The sequence below is a fragment of the Anomaloglossus baeobatrachus genome, chromosome 8 (genome assembly GCF_048569485.1).
Source record: "Anomaloglossus baeobatrachus isolate aAnoBae1 chromosome 8, aAnoBae1.hap1, whole genome shotgun sequence".
Taxonomy (NCBI): domain Eukaryota; kingdom Metazoa; phylum Chordata; class Amphibia; order Anura; family Aromobatidae; genus Anomaloglossus; species Anomaloglossus baeobatrachus.
The window spans coordinates 149,238,666-149,257,050 of record NC_134360.1 but is presented as its reverse complement, the minus strand read 5'-3'; the positions used below and the strand labels follow the sequence as shown (position 1 = coordinate 149,257,050).

At 45.4% G+C, this 18,385-nt stretch overlaps 1 protein-coding gene across 1 annotated transcript in view; it reads left to right on the top strand.

Moving 5' to 3' along the window:
• The first annotated feature begins 1,984 nt into the window (after positions 1 to 1,984).
• KCNT2 (potassium sodium-activated channel subfamily T member 2) overlaps positions 1,985 to 18,385 on the top strand; it is a 1,626,062-nt gene continuing 1,609,661 nt past the window's right edge. The window contains exon 1 of the mRNA XM_075322033.1: positions 1,985 to 2,880. Within this exon, the coding sequence (XP_075178148.1) occupies positions 2,786 to 2,880 (95 nt within the window). The 5' untranslated portion in view covers positions 1,985 to 2,785. The remainder of the gene's footprint in view (positions 2,881 to 18,385) is intronic.

The window sequence follows — 18,385 nt, the reverse complement described above, 5'->3', positions numbered from 1 at the left end:
GATTTTTTTTTATCTAGCAGCAGCAGGCTGTGTAAGGCTATGTGCCGACGGGGAAAGTGTTCTGCGGATATATCTGCAGGACATTCCGCAGGAGATCCCAGAAAACCACAGCACAACTTTGTCTGTTTCCATGCTACAGTTTATTTGCAGAATGCCCTGCGGATATGCTGCGGTCATTCTGCATTGAGGATACAGTACCATGGCTTCGGCACTGCATCCTCAATGCAGAACAAGTGCTGAGTGATTGGGGAGTTCATACTTACCTCCATCACGCAGCACTTCACTATCCGACTGTGTCTGTCTGCACATTGCCGGAGAAGGTAGGCGGGCCTGAACTAGCTCCGGCTGTCACATGACCGGAGCTCGTGCAGGCCCTGCCCACCTGCTGCTCCTGGCTCCACTACGCTCCTCTGCACCAGAGCAAGTGAATCCGGTCTTCTATCAAGGCAGGTAAGTATGGGATCGTGCGGAAAAATCCGCAGGAATAATTGCCATGCTGCAGATTTTTCCGCAGGGAAATCCGCATTATTTCCGCTGCGGAAAAAAACGCAGCATGGGCACAGCACTCCCCAAATGCCATAGAAATGGCTGGGAACTCGCTGTACTGCAGACTTTTGAAAAATCTGCGGAATTTCCGCAAAAAAATCTCAGCATATTCTACAAACTTTCCGCAGTGTGGGCACAAAGTCTAAGGCGGGCTTTACACGCTGCGACATCGCTAGCAATTGCAAGCGATGTCGAGTGCAATAGCACCCGCCCCCGTCGTACATGTGATATCTGGTGCTGGCTGCCGTAGCGAACATCATCACTATGGCAGCTTCAAACGCACATACCTGGTCGGCGATGTCGCTGTGACCGCCGAACAATCCCTCCTTCAAGGGGGAGGTGCGTTTGGCGTCACAACGACGTCACCGCAACGTCACTAAGCGGCCGGCCAATAGAAGCAGAGAGACGGAGATGAGCGGGACATAACATCCCGCCCACCTTCTCCCTTTCGCATTGCTGGTGGACGCAGGTAAGGAGATGTTTGTCGTTCCTGTGGTTTCACACACAGCGATGTGTGGTGCTGCAGGAACAACAAACAACATCGTACCTGTGGCAGCAGCGACATTATGGAAATGAACGACGTGACACAGATCAGCGATTTTTAACGCTTTTGCGCTTGTTCATCGTCGCACCTAGGATTTACACATTACGATGTCGCTACCGGCACTGGATGTGCGCCACTAACGACGTGACCCCGACGATATATCGGTAGCGAAGTCGCAACGTGTAAAGCCCGCCTAAGGCTTGAATCCCTAGCTGTAGGCAAGCAATCCCTGCATATTTACTGGCTGATAATAAGCTGAGAAACATGTAGGGCAGGGACTCGAGCATGGCATCCGAGCATTAGAATGCTTCCTAGTATCGAACATCTTGAGCACAGTAATACTGGATTCAGTACTGAGCAGTGCCGAGCATACTCACCCATCACTAGTGATAACACATTTCAACATGATTACACAACCTTACTATATGCTTTGATATCAAGCATTTTCTATGACTATATATTAGTATGCAAGAATATTACTGACATCTATCTAAGCAGTCTCTAGTTGTAATGCTTCTCAAAAACAGTATCCTTGTGAGTGGAAATAATAATGATTATGATGCTTCTCTTCATAGAATAGTAAGATGTGAACTGTTCAGAGACTCTGCAAATCTCAAACCTTGTAAAATTATTTTATCATCTCTAATTAAAAGTGCAAGAAATGAAAAGAAAAAAATAATCTTCTAAAATTAGATGTGGCTTATAATGGTTAGATTAAGAAAGATGTGGGGAAGTAGGGAACAAATGTACAATAATGAAAAGCACTTTCAGACTTTGAAAGACACAGTCCGTGACCCTTATCATGAATCGTTTTACTGATTTTTTTTCTTGTATTCACACAGTGCAGTGAAGCAAACCATTCACTGAAAGCTTCGTTTTCTGAATGTGGTCCATTTCACATCTTCTTTGGAGCGTCTTGAGTAGCAAATGAGATGAGCAGAGGCGTTTCTGATGTGCATGGTGAGGAGTCTGGATGCTGTATGTTTGTGTGGAAAGCTTCCAATACATAACAGTCTTTCTCAGCAAGGTAATGCTGCAAAGTGATCTAACTCAGCATCCAGCTGCCTGCTTCAACAACCTGCAGCCACTTCCAGCATCCAGCTGCCTGCCCCAGCAACCTGCAGCCACTTCCAGTGTCCAGCTGCCTGCCCCAGCAACCTGCAGCCACTGCCAGCATCCAGCTGCCTTCTCCAGAAACCAGTAACTACTACCAGTGTCCAGCTGCCTGCCCCAGCAAACTGCAGCCACTGCCAGCATCCAGCTGCCTGCCCCAGCAACCTGCAGCCACTTCCAGTGTCCAGCTGCCTGCCCCAGCAACCTGCAGCCACTGCCAGCATCCAGCTGCCTTCTCCAGAAACCAGTAGCTACTACCAGTGTCCAGCTGCCTGCCCCAGCAAACTGCAGCCACTTCCAGTGTCCAGCTGCCTGCCCCAGCAACCTGCAGCCACTGCCAGCATCCAGCTGCCTTCTCCAGAAACCAGTAGCTACTACCAGTGTCCAGCTGCCTGCCCCAGCAAACTGCAGCCACTGCCAGCATCCAGCTGCCTTCTCCAGAAACCAGTAGCTACTACCAGTGTTCAGCTGCCTGCCCCAGCAAACCGCAGCCACTGCCAGTGTCCTGCTGCCTGCCCCAGCAATCTGCAGCCACTGCCGGCATCCAGCACTGAATCTGTTGCTGAACTCTGAAAATACAGCATGGTGGACTTAGACAGTGAAGTTCCTCCTCTACCACCTAGATACAGGTTTCGGGATTTGCTACTTGGGGACCAAGGTTGGCAAAATGATGACAGGTAAAAAGATTAATTTAATTATTTATCAAGCAACGTCCAATTGATTGGTAGCAGTAGTACCATGTTTTCCAATTCAGTTTGTTTAGTACTCCTTACAAGGGAAGATAGATATTTTGGGAGCGATCAATTACATAAAGACTTTCTCTGTACTCTACATATACTCACAGGTGTCTTTACAATTCAGATGCTTTTGGATACATGTTGGGTAATAGTATGGACTATAGCAGAGGTTCCCAACTCCAGTCCTCAAGGCACACCAACAGTGCATGTTTTCAGGATTTCTTTAGCATTGCATGGGTGTTGGATTCAGCACCTTTGCAGGTGATTAAATTATCACCTGTGCAATACTAAGGAAATCCTGAAAACATGCACTGTTGGTGTGCCTTGAGGACTGGAGTTGGGAACCTCTGGGCTATAGTATATATGGGTGTCAGGGTCTGATTTGCTGTCTGTAAAGTGAAAGATACTTGAAAGTTTGACTCCATAAATATCAGGTTATGTGACCCTTTCCGATAAGCAATTAAGCTACTTTCCTTGCGAGTGATATTTTGTGTGATTAATATGTATTTGCTGTGCAATGTTATTGTATAGATTATTAGATAACCACACAGGAGGATTTACAGAACCATGTGCCTGGCTGGATGTAATGTTATGTGGTTTTTATATAATCACAGCGAGTCTGCTGTAAAATAAGGCTAATTATTGATATCTGTAGACCACAGGCATGCCACCTGTTGTGAGGACCCTACAAGAACTGAGGGGAGTCCTGCTTTTGATATAATCATTCCATTCCCAGAAGAACAGTATTCAAATCATTCATTTTTAGAAGAATTAAAAAATAATTAACACTTTAGTTTCCGGTAGCCCATTTTATCTAAGGTCTACTAGGATATTGCAAGCTGCAGTAACCCACTGCCTCATTAAAGGCTGCATGCTGTGTTATGTTTTATAACATTTTTATCATGTATAGTAATAAAAAAAAAATGTACAATAATTATCCTTTTAATGTATCCTAAATCGACCGTAACAAAACATACAAAATGAAAAAGATTGTAAAAGAAACAGCTATTAACAAAAAAACAAAACACATAGCTCATATTCCACAGGAGTCAAGGGAAGTAGCAGAGTAGGTACAAGGAAAGTGCGGATGAGTCTGGTGGAGCCACCACTGGTAAGGAAATGTGCAAGATGAGACCATAGGGGGCTGTTAGACCCAGTCTGTGCTGTCAGTATTTGCCTGAGCTCAGATGGAAAGTGAACTGTGATGTAAGGAGTGGGACTTATTATGTGGCTCCAAGGCAATTTCTTGATGTGCATCTAATAAAGAATAATGTTCATGCTAGAACTGTGAATGTGAAGAATAAAGCTATATTGGGGCTGAAGCTCGCGTGGGTTTACACTACAGAACCCTAAACACTTGGTGGAACCCAGCTTTGTATGGGGGTTGCCTGATCTAGAATGAAAAGTCTGCAGTCACCCTGTGTGTGACTATGTGACTGCAGACTTGTAAGTCCTCATATTACACACACTGTGCTGTGTGAGGATTCACCGGTGTCATCAAAGCCAGGAACACTGTAAAGTATACAAATTGCAAACTGCCGGGCACAATCTGTCTAGAGGGCACTGTGCGAGGCAGAGTCCACTAGACGGGTTTTAGCCAGGAGGATGCATATCGCATAGTTAACCGCGTAACTGGCTCTGATTACACAGGTGAATCCTCACACTGCACAGCGTGCGCTGGGTGGATTTGCAAGTCTGCAGTCACACAGAATGACTGCAAACTTTTCATTCACGACTGGACATCTCTTTTAAGGAATCCAATTAATGCTTTACCTTTATTTTTTCATATCCATAATGAATGAATGGCTTACAGAGTTGTGGTGAAGCTCTCAGGTCTGTTTGGTGCCATTATTAAAGGGTTACTTTAATCGCAGCCATTCTTGGAAAAGGCAGAAATATCAGTATTCAAGTTCTGGCCTCGGAACATGTGGCACCAGAAAAATCAAGCGGAACTGCAAATAACCACGGAAACCGAGTGGTATGCATATTTTTACTGAATTCCAAATGTAGAAGCTATGGAAACAACATAGCTCAATCTACTATACTATTTCTGCATTTCCCATTCACTTCTATGAAAGTTACCTAACATTACAGAAGTGAAAAAAACATACTTTTCTCCAAAACCAAAGCTGCTCTGAGCAGTCTCTGAAGTCTGAACACTGCAGCCCATCAGTTGCTCTTGATGGGCTGCAGCGTTCAGTGACATAAACATTGTAACAAGATTGCTGGGGGGGCAAAGGACTTGGGGTAGAGGAGCAGTGCTGCGCCAGGAGGTATGTAAACATCTTTTTATGTATTATAGGCACATTAGGAATGTTGAAGAGGGTTTGTTTAGTGGTTGACAATCACTATACATTAATCAGCTATTGTGATTCTGTTAATCCTTTGTAATATGTATCATGCAGCTCAAAGTGAATCCAAAGAGTAACTGCGTGAACAAAGAGTATAAGACCTCCAAGTATCTGAACGTCTGTGACGAGGGGATGAAATATCCATGTTATATACAGTAAACTGTTAGTACCTGAATGTATTTTCTGACTTTTAAGTAATTTAAGAAGTCGTACTGTCTTAGGAGTTACTAAACGGTGCTTTTATGTTATTTCAATTATATGCACAGTTTCTGGTTGAGATAACAGGTCATACATATTTAATACAGAACATCAGCAAATCATGTCTTCTATATCAAGGCACATTGCCTTGAAAGTTTAGAGCAAGTCAAGATGCATGAGGATATGTTCACATCTTTAAGATTTTATGAGGATTTAGGATTGTATTCCTCGCATGGGTATGCATCCAAAATGCTGACGTTTCTCATGACTGTACTATTGTAGATGCTTCCTTCTCGCTATGCACTAATCCCTTCATCCCACAGATTCCCCTTTTAATGATGACATGACACCCGCTTGGATAATTTGGCCAAATCGGCCTTTATTATACAAACATGACATTAAATAAATATCTTTCTCTAAAGCGAGGAGGGTTCTTGGAGCTCCAAAACCTAGCGGACGTTCCCATAAAATTGATAAACCATCCGGAGTTGTCCCCAGCCGCAAACGACCACAAGCTCGGGGACACCATGACCGGAAAACCATTTCCCTAACACCGACTCCCAGGGGACCCCACCCTGGAGAGCCCCAAAGTCTGCCAGGTAATTACCATTCCAAATAAAAGAAGGGGGGTTACCATCCACCTGATGTACAACCCCCCACCACCATTTTACCACCAACTCCAAGAACCCCACCTCACTACCGCAACATGACAGAAAATAAATAAAATACCTGGCCGAAATGACGCCGACACATTACTAAAATATACAAAACTTTCTCCTGATGAAAACCCACACACCCAGCATAACACAGGGCGGGAGGGCGGGACCTTTTCTGCTGGCTTCACATGCTGTTCTGATAGTACCCACCCCTTCTACTGATTCTATATTCCCAACTGACCACCCCTAGCACTTAAACCCAGCCCCCTAAACTTCTGACCCCCCACAGCCCGCGCTTTCTTTCCCTGCAACCAGAGTTAACCCCTCGTTGCCCTTCAAAGTCAGTCATGAGTCACTTTGCCCATGGCTCCGCTGTGGGCTCCGTTCAGCCTTGACTGTACTATTGTAGATGCTTCCTTCTCGCTATGCACGAATCCCTTCATCCCACAGATTCCCCTTTTAATGATGACATGACACCCGCTTGGATAATTTGGCCAAATCGGCCTTTATTATACAAACATGACATTAAATAAATATCTTTCTCTAAAGCGAGGAGGGTTCTTGGAGCTCCAAAACCTGGCGGACGTTCCCATAAAATTGATAAACCATCCGGAGTTGTCCCCAGCCGCAAACGACCACAAGCTCGGGGACACCATGACCGGAAAACCATTTCCCTAACACCGACTCCCAGGGGACCCCACCCTGGAGAGCCCCAAAGTCTGCCAGGTAATTACCATTCCAAATAAAAGAAGGGGGGTTACCATCCACCTGATGTACAACCCCCCACCACCATTTTACCACCAACTCCAAGAACCCCACCTCACTACCGCCACCACGAGCATTACCTGAGACCTCATAATGCGAGTCACCCCACCAACAAAGCACTCGCTCCACCTTCCTGAACACCTGCTAACCACAGGTGCATCCACCGCGCCAACCTGTCCGTTCCAAGCCAAGAAACTCCCCACTTCCCTATCCACCTTAATTTCAGTCCTGTCGATCCCCTCTATCGACCGAACCACCAGTAAGGTTTTGTAGGCACAATATCCGACCGCATCATCTTCACCTCTCGGGGAGGCGGAGCATAGCTGCAGTAAACCTTGGCAAATAACTCCAAGTTAATCCCCCATAGGGGGATATCCCCACATCATTTTCACCCGTGTGCAACACCAGCACATCAGGGGCAGGATCCAACCTTAAAATGGTGAAAATCCAGTGTTACCGTAGACCACTCATACCTGGAACCAGATCCAAAGCACTAGAACGTGATCTCTCAACCAACCCAGCTGGCACTCATCCCTCCCCTCATCTGCCATCAGCCCCCCCCGAATTCAGGGCAGTGAACCAATTATCCAACCAGTGGTGCACCGCCTAGTAGAACGTAGAAAAAATGGGGGGGGGGGGACATTTTTCCTTTTTTTTTTTTTTTTTTTTTTTTAAATTATACTTTTGCAGGAAGTCCCCCACTTTTCCACCTTGGTTGAGGCCCAAGGCCACCAATGGGTCTGAACGATCACCCCCCCAACAAAAATAAATACCCCCTGCAACACTCTACCGACCGCCTTATCAACCTCTTTACTGCTCACAACCTGACCCCCCCATTTTTTAATATTTATTTAAGATGTATTCAGTTTGACCATTCCAACCAAACATTCCATGGGGTAGGTTAACCCCACAACAACCTGACTCAACATGCCACCTCCACTTGACGATGGAGCCAACAATTCCCCTAATTCCCCAAAGAGCAACTAAGAACAACTAGCCGAAAACCACTTCACCTCAAATGGGGGAATTACTCCCTGGTCTTGGCAGTGCCCACTGTTCCAAGCAATTAACCAGTCCAGTTACATAGTTACATAGTTACTTAGGTTGAAAAAAGACCTAGGTCCATCTAGTTCAACCTTCCTCCACCAGTTAAAGGACTCATCCCGCAAATCCCTCAAAAATTGCACTAAACAGTTTAATGACATCAACCAGACATTGAAACTTACAACCAGTATTGGTCCTGAGCCATAAATTATTAACCTCAGACCTTCCTTCAGCCGACACCCTACGTAACCAACACAGCAGTGCCCCTACCAAATCCTCCTCAGACTCCCCCGTGCCGAATTCCTGACTCCGATCCCCCGTTGCCTCACCAATCCGCCTCATATGCTAACCTAGTACCCCCAGCAAAGGATACTGTAATGCATAATAAGCCTAGTGCCCAAATACCACCTCACAAAGCTCCTCCGGCCACTTGCAGCTGGTGGACTCTGCCTCTAGTGCCAGGCACCAAAAGCTATCCCACTATCATTGAAAAAGAGCATTAACGCTAATTTCCAAACACCTGGTGCCTGCGCTGCCACTACCTTTGTACTTCTTTGTACTAAAGCAAAAAAGGCGCCGTAACCCAAAATGCCTCCATAGCCCTATTAACGGAGGAGAAACACCAAAAATTAGTTGCCAAAACAGCTGTTGACGCAACGAAAACTGATGTTTTTATTGCTGAAGTAGACCCCCCAATTGGAACTAGCCACTACCAAGAAAAACTCGAACAAAATCCGATTTTTGGTAAAATACTGCCTCCACCCAAGATTGTGGCTCTATGTCCATCCCCCATTTGCCCTGCTGAAAGCTCTGTCAACTAACCCAACCTGCCGCCACAGTAAAAGTTCACAATCAAAATAGACCACAAGCTTCAAAACCCTAACGACCATCCATTATAACTACCCAGGAAAATATATCCTGGCCCCCACTGCCAGGTCGTTGAAGAATTCCTCCGGCAACCGTATACAAAGCGTGGGGGCCTTGCCCCCGCCATAGCCACCTTCTCACTACCCGAAAAAATTCCGGCTATGGGCACATGCAAAAGCAAATTAAAGCATGCCCAGCAACATCCAAAGGTCTGCCACTGCATTTGATTTTTCTTATTTATTTATTTATTTATTTTTTTTTTTAAAAATATATAACCCGCTTTGCGCACTTCAGTGAGGAAAGACACACTTCCTTGTCCCGTAACCTGTACTCAATCCCCCCCTGCTCTCCATCCTCCTAGAATCAATGGAGATTCCCAAGATGTTCAGACAATTGCCAGGGCCCTTCTTCCTCTCCTGGCAAACTGCTGAACTATCCATGCCCTAGCCCTTAGCAAAGATGGCAAAAAATGGGGAGCTGACCGCCCCATGTACAAAAAGTTGTTGTCTTATTTTTTTTTTTTTTTTTTTTTTTTTGAGGTAAGACATCATCAGCAACCCAGCCATACTGCAACCCCCCATTCTAGAAATGAACCAAACCCTTCCAATAGGCACAAGAAAATAGGGCAAACCATAAGTAAACACCAGATCACAAAATATGAACCATCCCCAAAACAACCTAACAAAATGCATGCTGTCAGGACGCCCTGGCAACGAATGGCATGTCAGAAACGATAACTCACAAGTGACCCGGAATTTATTCGGCTCCTTCTTCTGCACTACCCCTAACACAGAAAAACCACCAGAACCAGAAATGGCAGAGATAAAACTGAACCGCCCAATACCTGCACGATACCTCGCACCAAAATTATTATTATATTTTATATACATTTATTATTATTATTATGATTCTAGAACCCACCGCAGCCTGAACCCTGGTATCTCAACGAGCCGTAAGGCCCCATCACAACACAAGGACAAATCCCCGGCAGATCCGCGGCCACAGCGAAACCCCGGACACACCGCTCCATCTGTACACAGCCACAAATCTGGCACTGATTGTCCGCAACTTCACCGCGACCACCGATCCGCCGCAGATCCATCCCCGCGCGCGACAAGACCCCCAAGGATTCATGCAGTGTCACCCATCCTTCCACTGCCTGAACTGCCCATCATTCCAACACCGGGTGTGATCGCCACAAAACCAATGAACCTTCCTTGTAGCAGAACACCCCTGAACAATTCTCAGGCCCCCCCCCCCCTTTTTTTTTTTTTTTTTTTTTTTTTTTTTTGTGTGTGTGTGTGTGCCTGGATGCTTGCAGAATGGCAAACACCTGAAGCCAGTTAACAAAATCGAAAGTTTAACCACTCACCCTTCTCTATCTGCCCTGACACCGCGACCCCCACCACAAGATGTGGCCTAACTTGATGACCAACCGGCGACCTGCCTCAATGCCCGACCCGCAAAACGGAAACGGGGGACCCCATTGACCCGACCTTTGCCTCCTCCACGCGTTCCGGCAACTCCTTGCCAAACCCTAACATGCTGCAGACCCTACTAACTGACCCCACAGGGGCCCCCCAACATGCTAAAACTAAGACCGCCGCCATTCCCCCTGGGCCTAATAAAACACCTACCCAGGAAAATCGCACTAGATGAACACACAGAACATATAATTAAACTCACCAGGCTGCGTGGGGGCATGGGACCCACCAGCCGGAACACCCGATTCCAGCCGATGACTCTCCTCAGGATGTTGAGGCACTCAAGCCGCTTAAGCAGCTTGCTTAGGGAGACCCCAGCAAGCCGCCGCGCTCAAACCTAGCGGAACCACCAGGGAGCAGACTACCTGTTGAACGATCTCCCAGGACGTGGATCATCCCCTCCTAGATGACGACCTCTTCCTCGACACGGACCTCATCCGCGAAGACAAGCCCCTCCGTGCTGCGGACCTCCAACATAAAGGTGACCTCCACTGTGATGACGACAGCCTCCTCCTCAATGCTGACCTCCTTCCAGATGCCGATCCCTGCGCCGACCTCCTTACCAATAACCATTACCGAGCTGAAAATGACCTCCACATTGACCTCCAGCCAGATGATGACCTCCGCACTGACCCCCACACTGAAAACGACCTCCACGCTGACCTCCAGCCAGATGATGACCTCCGCGCTGACCCCCTCACTGAAAACAACCTCCATGCTGACCGCCAGCCATATGATGACCTCCGTGCTGACCACCTCACTGAAAACAACCTCCCTGCTGCCCGCCAGCCAGATGATGACCTCCGCGCTGACCACCTCACTGAAAACAACCTCCATGCTGACCGCCAGCCAGATGATGACCTCCGCGCTGACCTCTGTCCCCGATGTCGACCTCTGCGCTGACCTCTGTCCCCGATGACGACCTCCGCGCTGACCTCTGTCCCCGATGACGACCTCCGCGCTGACCTCTGTCCCCGATGACGACCTCCGCGCTGACCTCTGTCCCCGATGACGACCTCCACGCCGACCTCTGTCCCCGATGACTACCTCCGCGCTGACCTCTGTCCCCGATGACTACCTCCACGCCGACCTCTGTCCCCGATGACGACCTCCGCGCTGACCCCTGTCTCCGATGACGACCTCCGCGCTGACCCCTGTCTCCGATGACGACCTCCGCGCTGACCCCTGTCCCCGATGACGACCTCCGCGCTGACCTCTGTCCCCGATGACGACCTCTGCGCTGACCTCTGTCCCCGATGACGACCTCTGCGCTGCCCTCTGCCCCGATGACCTCTGTCTCTGAGTGTTTCTCCGGATGTCCAGTTGCTGCCACCACAAGCAGTCCCCCCACAGGTATATCACTGGGAAGGACCGCCGCCATCTTGTTGAAGCCCTGATCACTAGAGGCTTGAGGCAGAGCCTCGGTCACATGATACACCGAGGCCCCGCCCACCTCCGCAGGTCCCGGCTGCCTTGTAAGATTCCTCCCCTGTTCCATCTAGAAGCACAGGATGGAGAGATGGACAGGGAGGGTCCCCGGGGAGGGGGCTCTTGCAGCAGCACTGAGACCTCAGGAGCTGCTCCTGGTGGCAGACTGTCAGGCACACTCGCCCTGCGTGCCCACTGGGGAAGTGGATCTTCTGCAGCATCCCCCACAGCCGAACCTCCCAATATCTCCAGCACCTGTGCTCTGATGCAGCTCCATCCACGCTGCTGGCAGCCCCCTGCAGCTGCTCCAGAAGTTTTAAATCACCATGATTACAGTCACAGCAGGAGACGAGGTGAAGGGGTCTCAGCACCTTTTCTGCTGGCTTCACATGCTGTTCTGATAGTACCCACCCCTTCTACTGATTCTATATTCCCAACTGACCACCCCTAGCACTTAAACCCAGCCCCCTAAACTTCTGACCCCCCACAGCCCGCGCTTTCTTTCCCTGCAACCAGAGTTAACCCCTCGTTGCCCTTCAAAGTCAGTCATGAGTCACTTTGCCCATGGCTCCGCTGTGGGCTCCGTTCAGCCTTCCAGTACAAGTGAATGACACAATGTAGAACTGGGGGAGGAAGGTTGAACTAGATGGACCTAGGTCTTTTTCAACCTATGTAACTATGTACTGTAACCATGAATGGGATATTTCATACTTCATTTATTTGCAGTAGAAAAAAGAATCCAGGTGACATAGCAGCGACTGCACTGAGACCATGGGGGAGTCCTCAGTGGATCTGCTGGAACATCTGTGTCTGGGCGTCTGCCTAATATCGAAGAGATGGATTTTTTGCTGTGGCAAAAATATATGTATGATTTGACTATAGAAAATTCTGAATGTGTGAATGTAAGCTGAAAGGTAACACTAGATGACAACAATTACATAGCTATAAATATATACCTGCTTTAGGAAAGCTTGAAGTGCACTTATAATTTCCATTTGTTTTGTCTAAATTGATCCATAATTCTGTGCTGATGAAACTCATAAAATCTTTATTGCGATAATTACTGGTTTTTTTCAGTCAGGGCTCTAAATCCACTGCTCCCCTTCTCATAGGAGCAGACATATTGCTCGAGCAGCTGGTTTATCTCCGGAGGAGACCATGGGGTGAGCAGGGCCCACCAGGACACTGAGAAAAACAATTGTCTACATAACTGATCTCTGCGGCATTTGCATCCAATGTAGCTTTTTACACAGGACCTTTCCTTATTCTCCTTCAGTGCAGAGGCCTTAGGTGTCTGACTACTCTCAGTGGATGCCTTCATATATTTAATTATCGCATTCTTCTTATAGCTTGTCACTGCTGGGATGTAAACTCAGAACCATTGGTACGGAAGGCAGAAACTCTAATAGTGAGCTACCGGCTGGAAAGTTATGTATGAAAAAAAATATTTCTGCCTACAATCCTCAATCTTTCTTTTTTTAGGATGTAGCGTATTGGAATATGCAAAATATATCTCCATATATTGTATACCTGTATATTATAGGCAATACTAAAAAGTAAAAGTTGGAGGTTTTTTTTGTAAAGCTACTAAAAAAATAATTGTGTAAAATAAAATACAGTAATATACATTACAAACCATTGAATGATATGTTTGTTATCTTTGCAATTGCAAACTAACAATTATAAAGTAAACATATTATGTTTGGTAATTGATAAATAGGGTAAATAAAAATAGTACCAAGGAAAAAGGATTGCGTAGGCTTAAGGATTTAAGGGTAAAATTCACAGAGTTCTCAAAGTCATTAACTGAGGGTTCCAATATAACAGAAAGAGAGCAACTTTCTGGTTTAGGCTTCACTCGGAGTTGGCTTTCTTGAAGTCACACCTAGTGAAATGAAGAAAACATTAGCTCACTCACAATAGCGAAGGATTGCATAAAACAGATCTCGCTTGCAAAATATTTACTATAATCACAAAATATACACTGAAACCTGCATTTAAAATCACATACACTACTTACTGTCCTTTCTTCATTTCCCAACTGAAGTTTCGCTAGATTGCTTCATCTGGGGCACGCTATTCCATAGAAATTAAGAGGGTAAGTAGCAGCTAATCAAATGGCCTTGATTAATTGTTCCTCAGAATGTATGACCATCTTATAAAAGCAGAAGTTTTGGCAGTTTGTTGGTCTGGAACATTTAGGCATGCGTTAACATAATGCTAAGGAAAGACAAGATCAACAATCATCTTGGAGATACAATCTAGGAAGGTTTATAAGGCCATTACCAAGCACTTTAGAGAACATCATTTCACAATGAGAAAGTATTGTTACAAAAACATTTTATAAGGGGTACAGGGAAGAGCGATCATGGTCATTACATGAGTGGATTTAATGTAGTATCCAAACAGATGATCAAACTTACATTATTCATTTTTTGAAAAGCAAAGGCTTAGAGCGATCTAATTACATTGTACAAATATATAAAATATGTGAATGGACGGCACAGAGATCTTTCTCATGATCTTATCACACTCATTGTAACAATGTAACTGTACTGTAACAACTTTTTACACTTTTCTGCAATGATGAATGGAGATATTAATTATGTCTAGATGAAAAAAGGATTAAAGAAGTCATCTACTACCTTGACTTAGGATCCAGTTTTGTCATAAGTGCTTATGGATAAAGCCCCTATATATCCCTATCTTCCTTTTTGGCCAAGTTGCATGCTGTTTTCTGCCTTTCTGCTTTCCTTCATGTGTCCTGGCAGCATCTCTGTTGACTTCAGATTACTCTGCTCCCTCCTTACTAAATTCCCCATCATTCCTTGTTCTGGGCAGCAAGCAAGTAGTTAGCACAGACTTATAACTACACCTACATCCCTCCACTCCTCCCTCCGAGTCACACACAGCCATAGCACCAAATCCAGTACAGGACACAGCAGGGCATAGAAGTAATGCATTAAGCACCATTACACCAGGAAAATGATGGTTTATCACAAATTAACCCCTTCACGATCTAGGACTTAATGGTGCTTCCTAAATCATGAAGGGGTGATCATAACCAGCTGCTGCAGTGAGTCGGTGGTAATCCCTGCATATGTCTGCTGATTTTAACAGCAGACATCTGTACGTCGCAGACGCAGGTGGATCCACAATCCACCCGCTTCTGTTAACCCTAGACTACTACAAGGAATGGAAGGCCTACCATATGATGAGAGGTTGAAAAAGTTAGATTTGTTTTGCTTAGAAAAAAGACCTCTCAGAGGAGATCTCATTTCTAGGTATAAATACATGTATGGTCAATACAAAGGACTGGAACGTGACTTATTCCTCCCAAAGATAAACTAAGGACCAGGGGGCATACAGTGCGAATGGAAGAAAAGAGATTCCAGCAGCTAAATAGGAAAGGTTCATTACAGTTAGAGCAGTCAGACTGTGGAATGCCCTACCACAAGAGGTAGTAATGGCAGATACTATAACATAATGGCAGTAATGGCAGATACTACAACGGCTTTTAAAAAAGGCTGGATGATTTCCTCAGTACACACAACATTGTCGGTTATAGATAGCTTAGTAATCAAATTTAGAATTGGTGGAGGAAGGTTGAACTAGATGGACCTTGGTCTTTTTTCAACCTATGTAACTATGTAACTATATGTAACCCCTTAAATTGCACTGTCAAAAAGTGACAGCGTCATTTAAAGCGCCTTCCCCCACCAACATCGGAGGCCCCGTGGCACGATCATGGAGAGCCGATGGTTGCCATGGTAGCACAGGGTCATGTGATGACTCCTGTCACAATCATTACATAGTTCCTGTTACAGGCAGCAGAGCAGAATCTGTTACAAGAACGCAGTATTTCTCCTGATCAGAGTGATGCTGCTCTGATCAAGACAAATGAATGAGCGATCAGACTGCTGATCCTCCTTATAGCCGATTAGTTGGACTAGTAAAATAAAAAAAGGTTAAAAAAAGTTTTTAAAAAAATATAAAAAAATAAAAACACCTAAAAGTTCAAATCACCTCACCCCTATTCATCCCACTGAAAATTAAAGGGTTAAAAAAAATAGAAAAAGGTTCACATATTTGGTATTGCTGCTCTCAGAAATGCCCAATCTATGAAAATATAAAGTCAATTAATCTGATTGGTAAATATCGTGGCAGCCAACAAATTCCATATGCCAAAAATACGTTTTCTGATTGTCGCAAATTTTGTGTGAAATGCAATAACAGGCGATCAAAACATAGCATCTGCGCAAAAATGGCACCATTAAAACATCAGCACATGACAAAAATTAAGCCATGACTGAGCTCCATATCCCAGGAAATGAGAATGCTACGGGTCGTGGAAAGTAGCAGAAAAAGTCGGCCACTGTTTTTGAAAAAATTCTGAAATTTTTTAACCCCTTGGATAAAAGTAAACCTATGCATGTTTGGTGACTAAGATCTTGTACTGACCTGCGGCATCATACCAACACATCAGTTTTACTATATAGTGAACACAATGAATAAAATGCTGACGAAATAATCGTGCAATTGCATTTTTTTTGCAATTTTTCCGCACTTGGAATTTTTTTGACATTTTCCAGTACACTATCCGGTAAAACGTGAAGGAAAAATATAAAAGTTATGGCTCTCAAAAGAAGAAGAGCAAAAAATAACCCCCAAAAAATGAAAAACAGAATAATCACCCAGGTTTGAAGGGCTTAAGTAATAAAAAAAGGGTTGCTAAATAGAACAAAATAAAAATAGCAAAATAGAGTGAGAGATAGGAAGTAACTTGCCCTCACCATGTGTTATAACAGCTTAGCATGTGTCCATGTAGGGTGTCACAAGGTGCTAGTCAAGGGCGAAGGATTAACCCCAGACACCCGACACGCTACCTACTAGACATGGCCCTGGCTGAGTGTATGAAGATGTATGTCCATGCAGGCCACATGTTGCCCTTGGTGTTGGGTGGCCAGGACCAAAAGACATCTTGTTTCTACAAAGAGACCACCAATTCAGGTCAAACCATAGCTCTTTACTTGACGGCTCATCTTCCCAAACTTTATACACCAGATAGGAGGCACATATCTTCAGCATGTTTCAGTTATACAATGCACAATCAGAGATTATTGCAGTTCCTGTTGGGTTGTTTCAGATCTTACTGGTACTGTGAGTCTTAGCACAACCAAACCTAACACTACAGTCCAATTCATGATTGTCACATTTCATATCCAGCAGCTTCACATCCAACCCCCTAATATCGGAGAAGGTCAGGGAATCTGTCACTATGGTCAAAGTAGAGTCTTATGCTCCCAGATGTTTCCATATACACATCAATTCTCATTGTAGAGGAGGGGGGTAAGGGGAGGGAAGCCAGTAGTGCTAGAGTAGAGCCTTCCTCCCTCATATTCTCTGGGAGACTGCACTGGAAATCCATCTCTGCTCATGACTCTATCCCATTACATTTAAGGCTTGGGACCAAGTCACTAAAGTCTCGTTTTCTGGACCCATCTATCTTGGTCCACTCCATATGGAGGCAAGTCTCTAGCCTCAGCATTCTGTAGTGTTTAGTGTCTTAGACAGCACTTAAGGATTATGCTCGCTTGACTCTTGTCTCCTTTCTCTTTTCTCTGCCAAAAGTCACCCACTGCATGCAACCTTTACAACCTACAGACTATCTGTCCATATCTATCGCACATTAGGACCTCATTTGCTCTCCTAAAGGAAAGCTTACCCTTTCAGCTTACCCCTTTCATTGTCGGGTAGTCCCAACACTTAACTATTACTGATCGAATAGTCTGGTAACTGCATACACAACTGCTATTCGATATACAGTACAGACCAAAAGTTTGGACACACCTTCTCATCTCTAGAACAACTGTTAAGAGGAGACTTTGTGCAGCAGGCCTTCATGGTATAATAGCTGCTAGGAAACCACTGCTAAGGACAGCCAACAAGCAGAAGAGACTTGTTTGGGCTAAAGAACACAAGGATTGGACATTAGACCAGTGGAAATCTGTGCTTTGGTCGGATGAGTCCAAATTTGAGATCTTTGGATCCAACCACCGTGTCTTTGTAGAAAAGGTGAACGGATGCACTCTACATGGCTGGTTCCCACCATGAAGCATGGAGGAGGAGGTGTGATGGTGTGGGGATGCTTTGCTCGTGACACTGTTGGGGATTTATTCAAAATTGAAGGCATACTGAACCAGCATGGCTACCACAGCATCTTGCAGCGGTGTGCTATTCCATCCGGTTTGCGTTTAGTTGGACCATCATTTATTTTTCAACAAGACAATGACCCCAAACACACCTTCAGGCTGTGTAAGGGCTATTTGACTAAGAAGGAGAGTAATGGGGTGCTACACCAGATGACCTAGTCTCCACAGTCACCAGATCTGAACCCAAATGAGATAGTTTGGGGTAAGCTGGAGTGCAGAGTGAAGGAAAAAGGGCCAACAAGTGCTAAACATCTCTGGGAACTCCTTCAAGACTATTGGAAAGCCATTTACGGTGAATACCTCTTGAAGCTCATCAAGAGAATGCCAAGAGTGTGCAAAGCAGTAATCAAAGCAAAAGGTGGCTACTTTGAAGAACCTAGAATATAAGACATATTTTCAGTTGTTTCACACTTTTTTAAGTATTTCATTCCACATGTGTT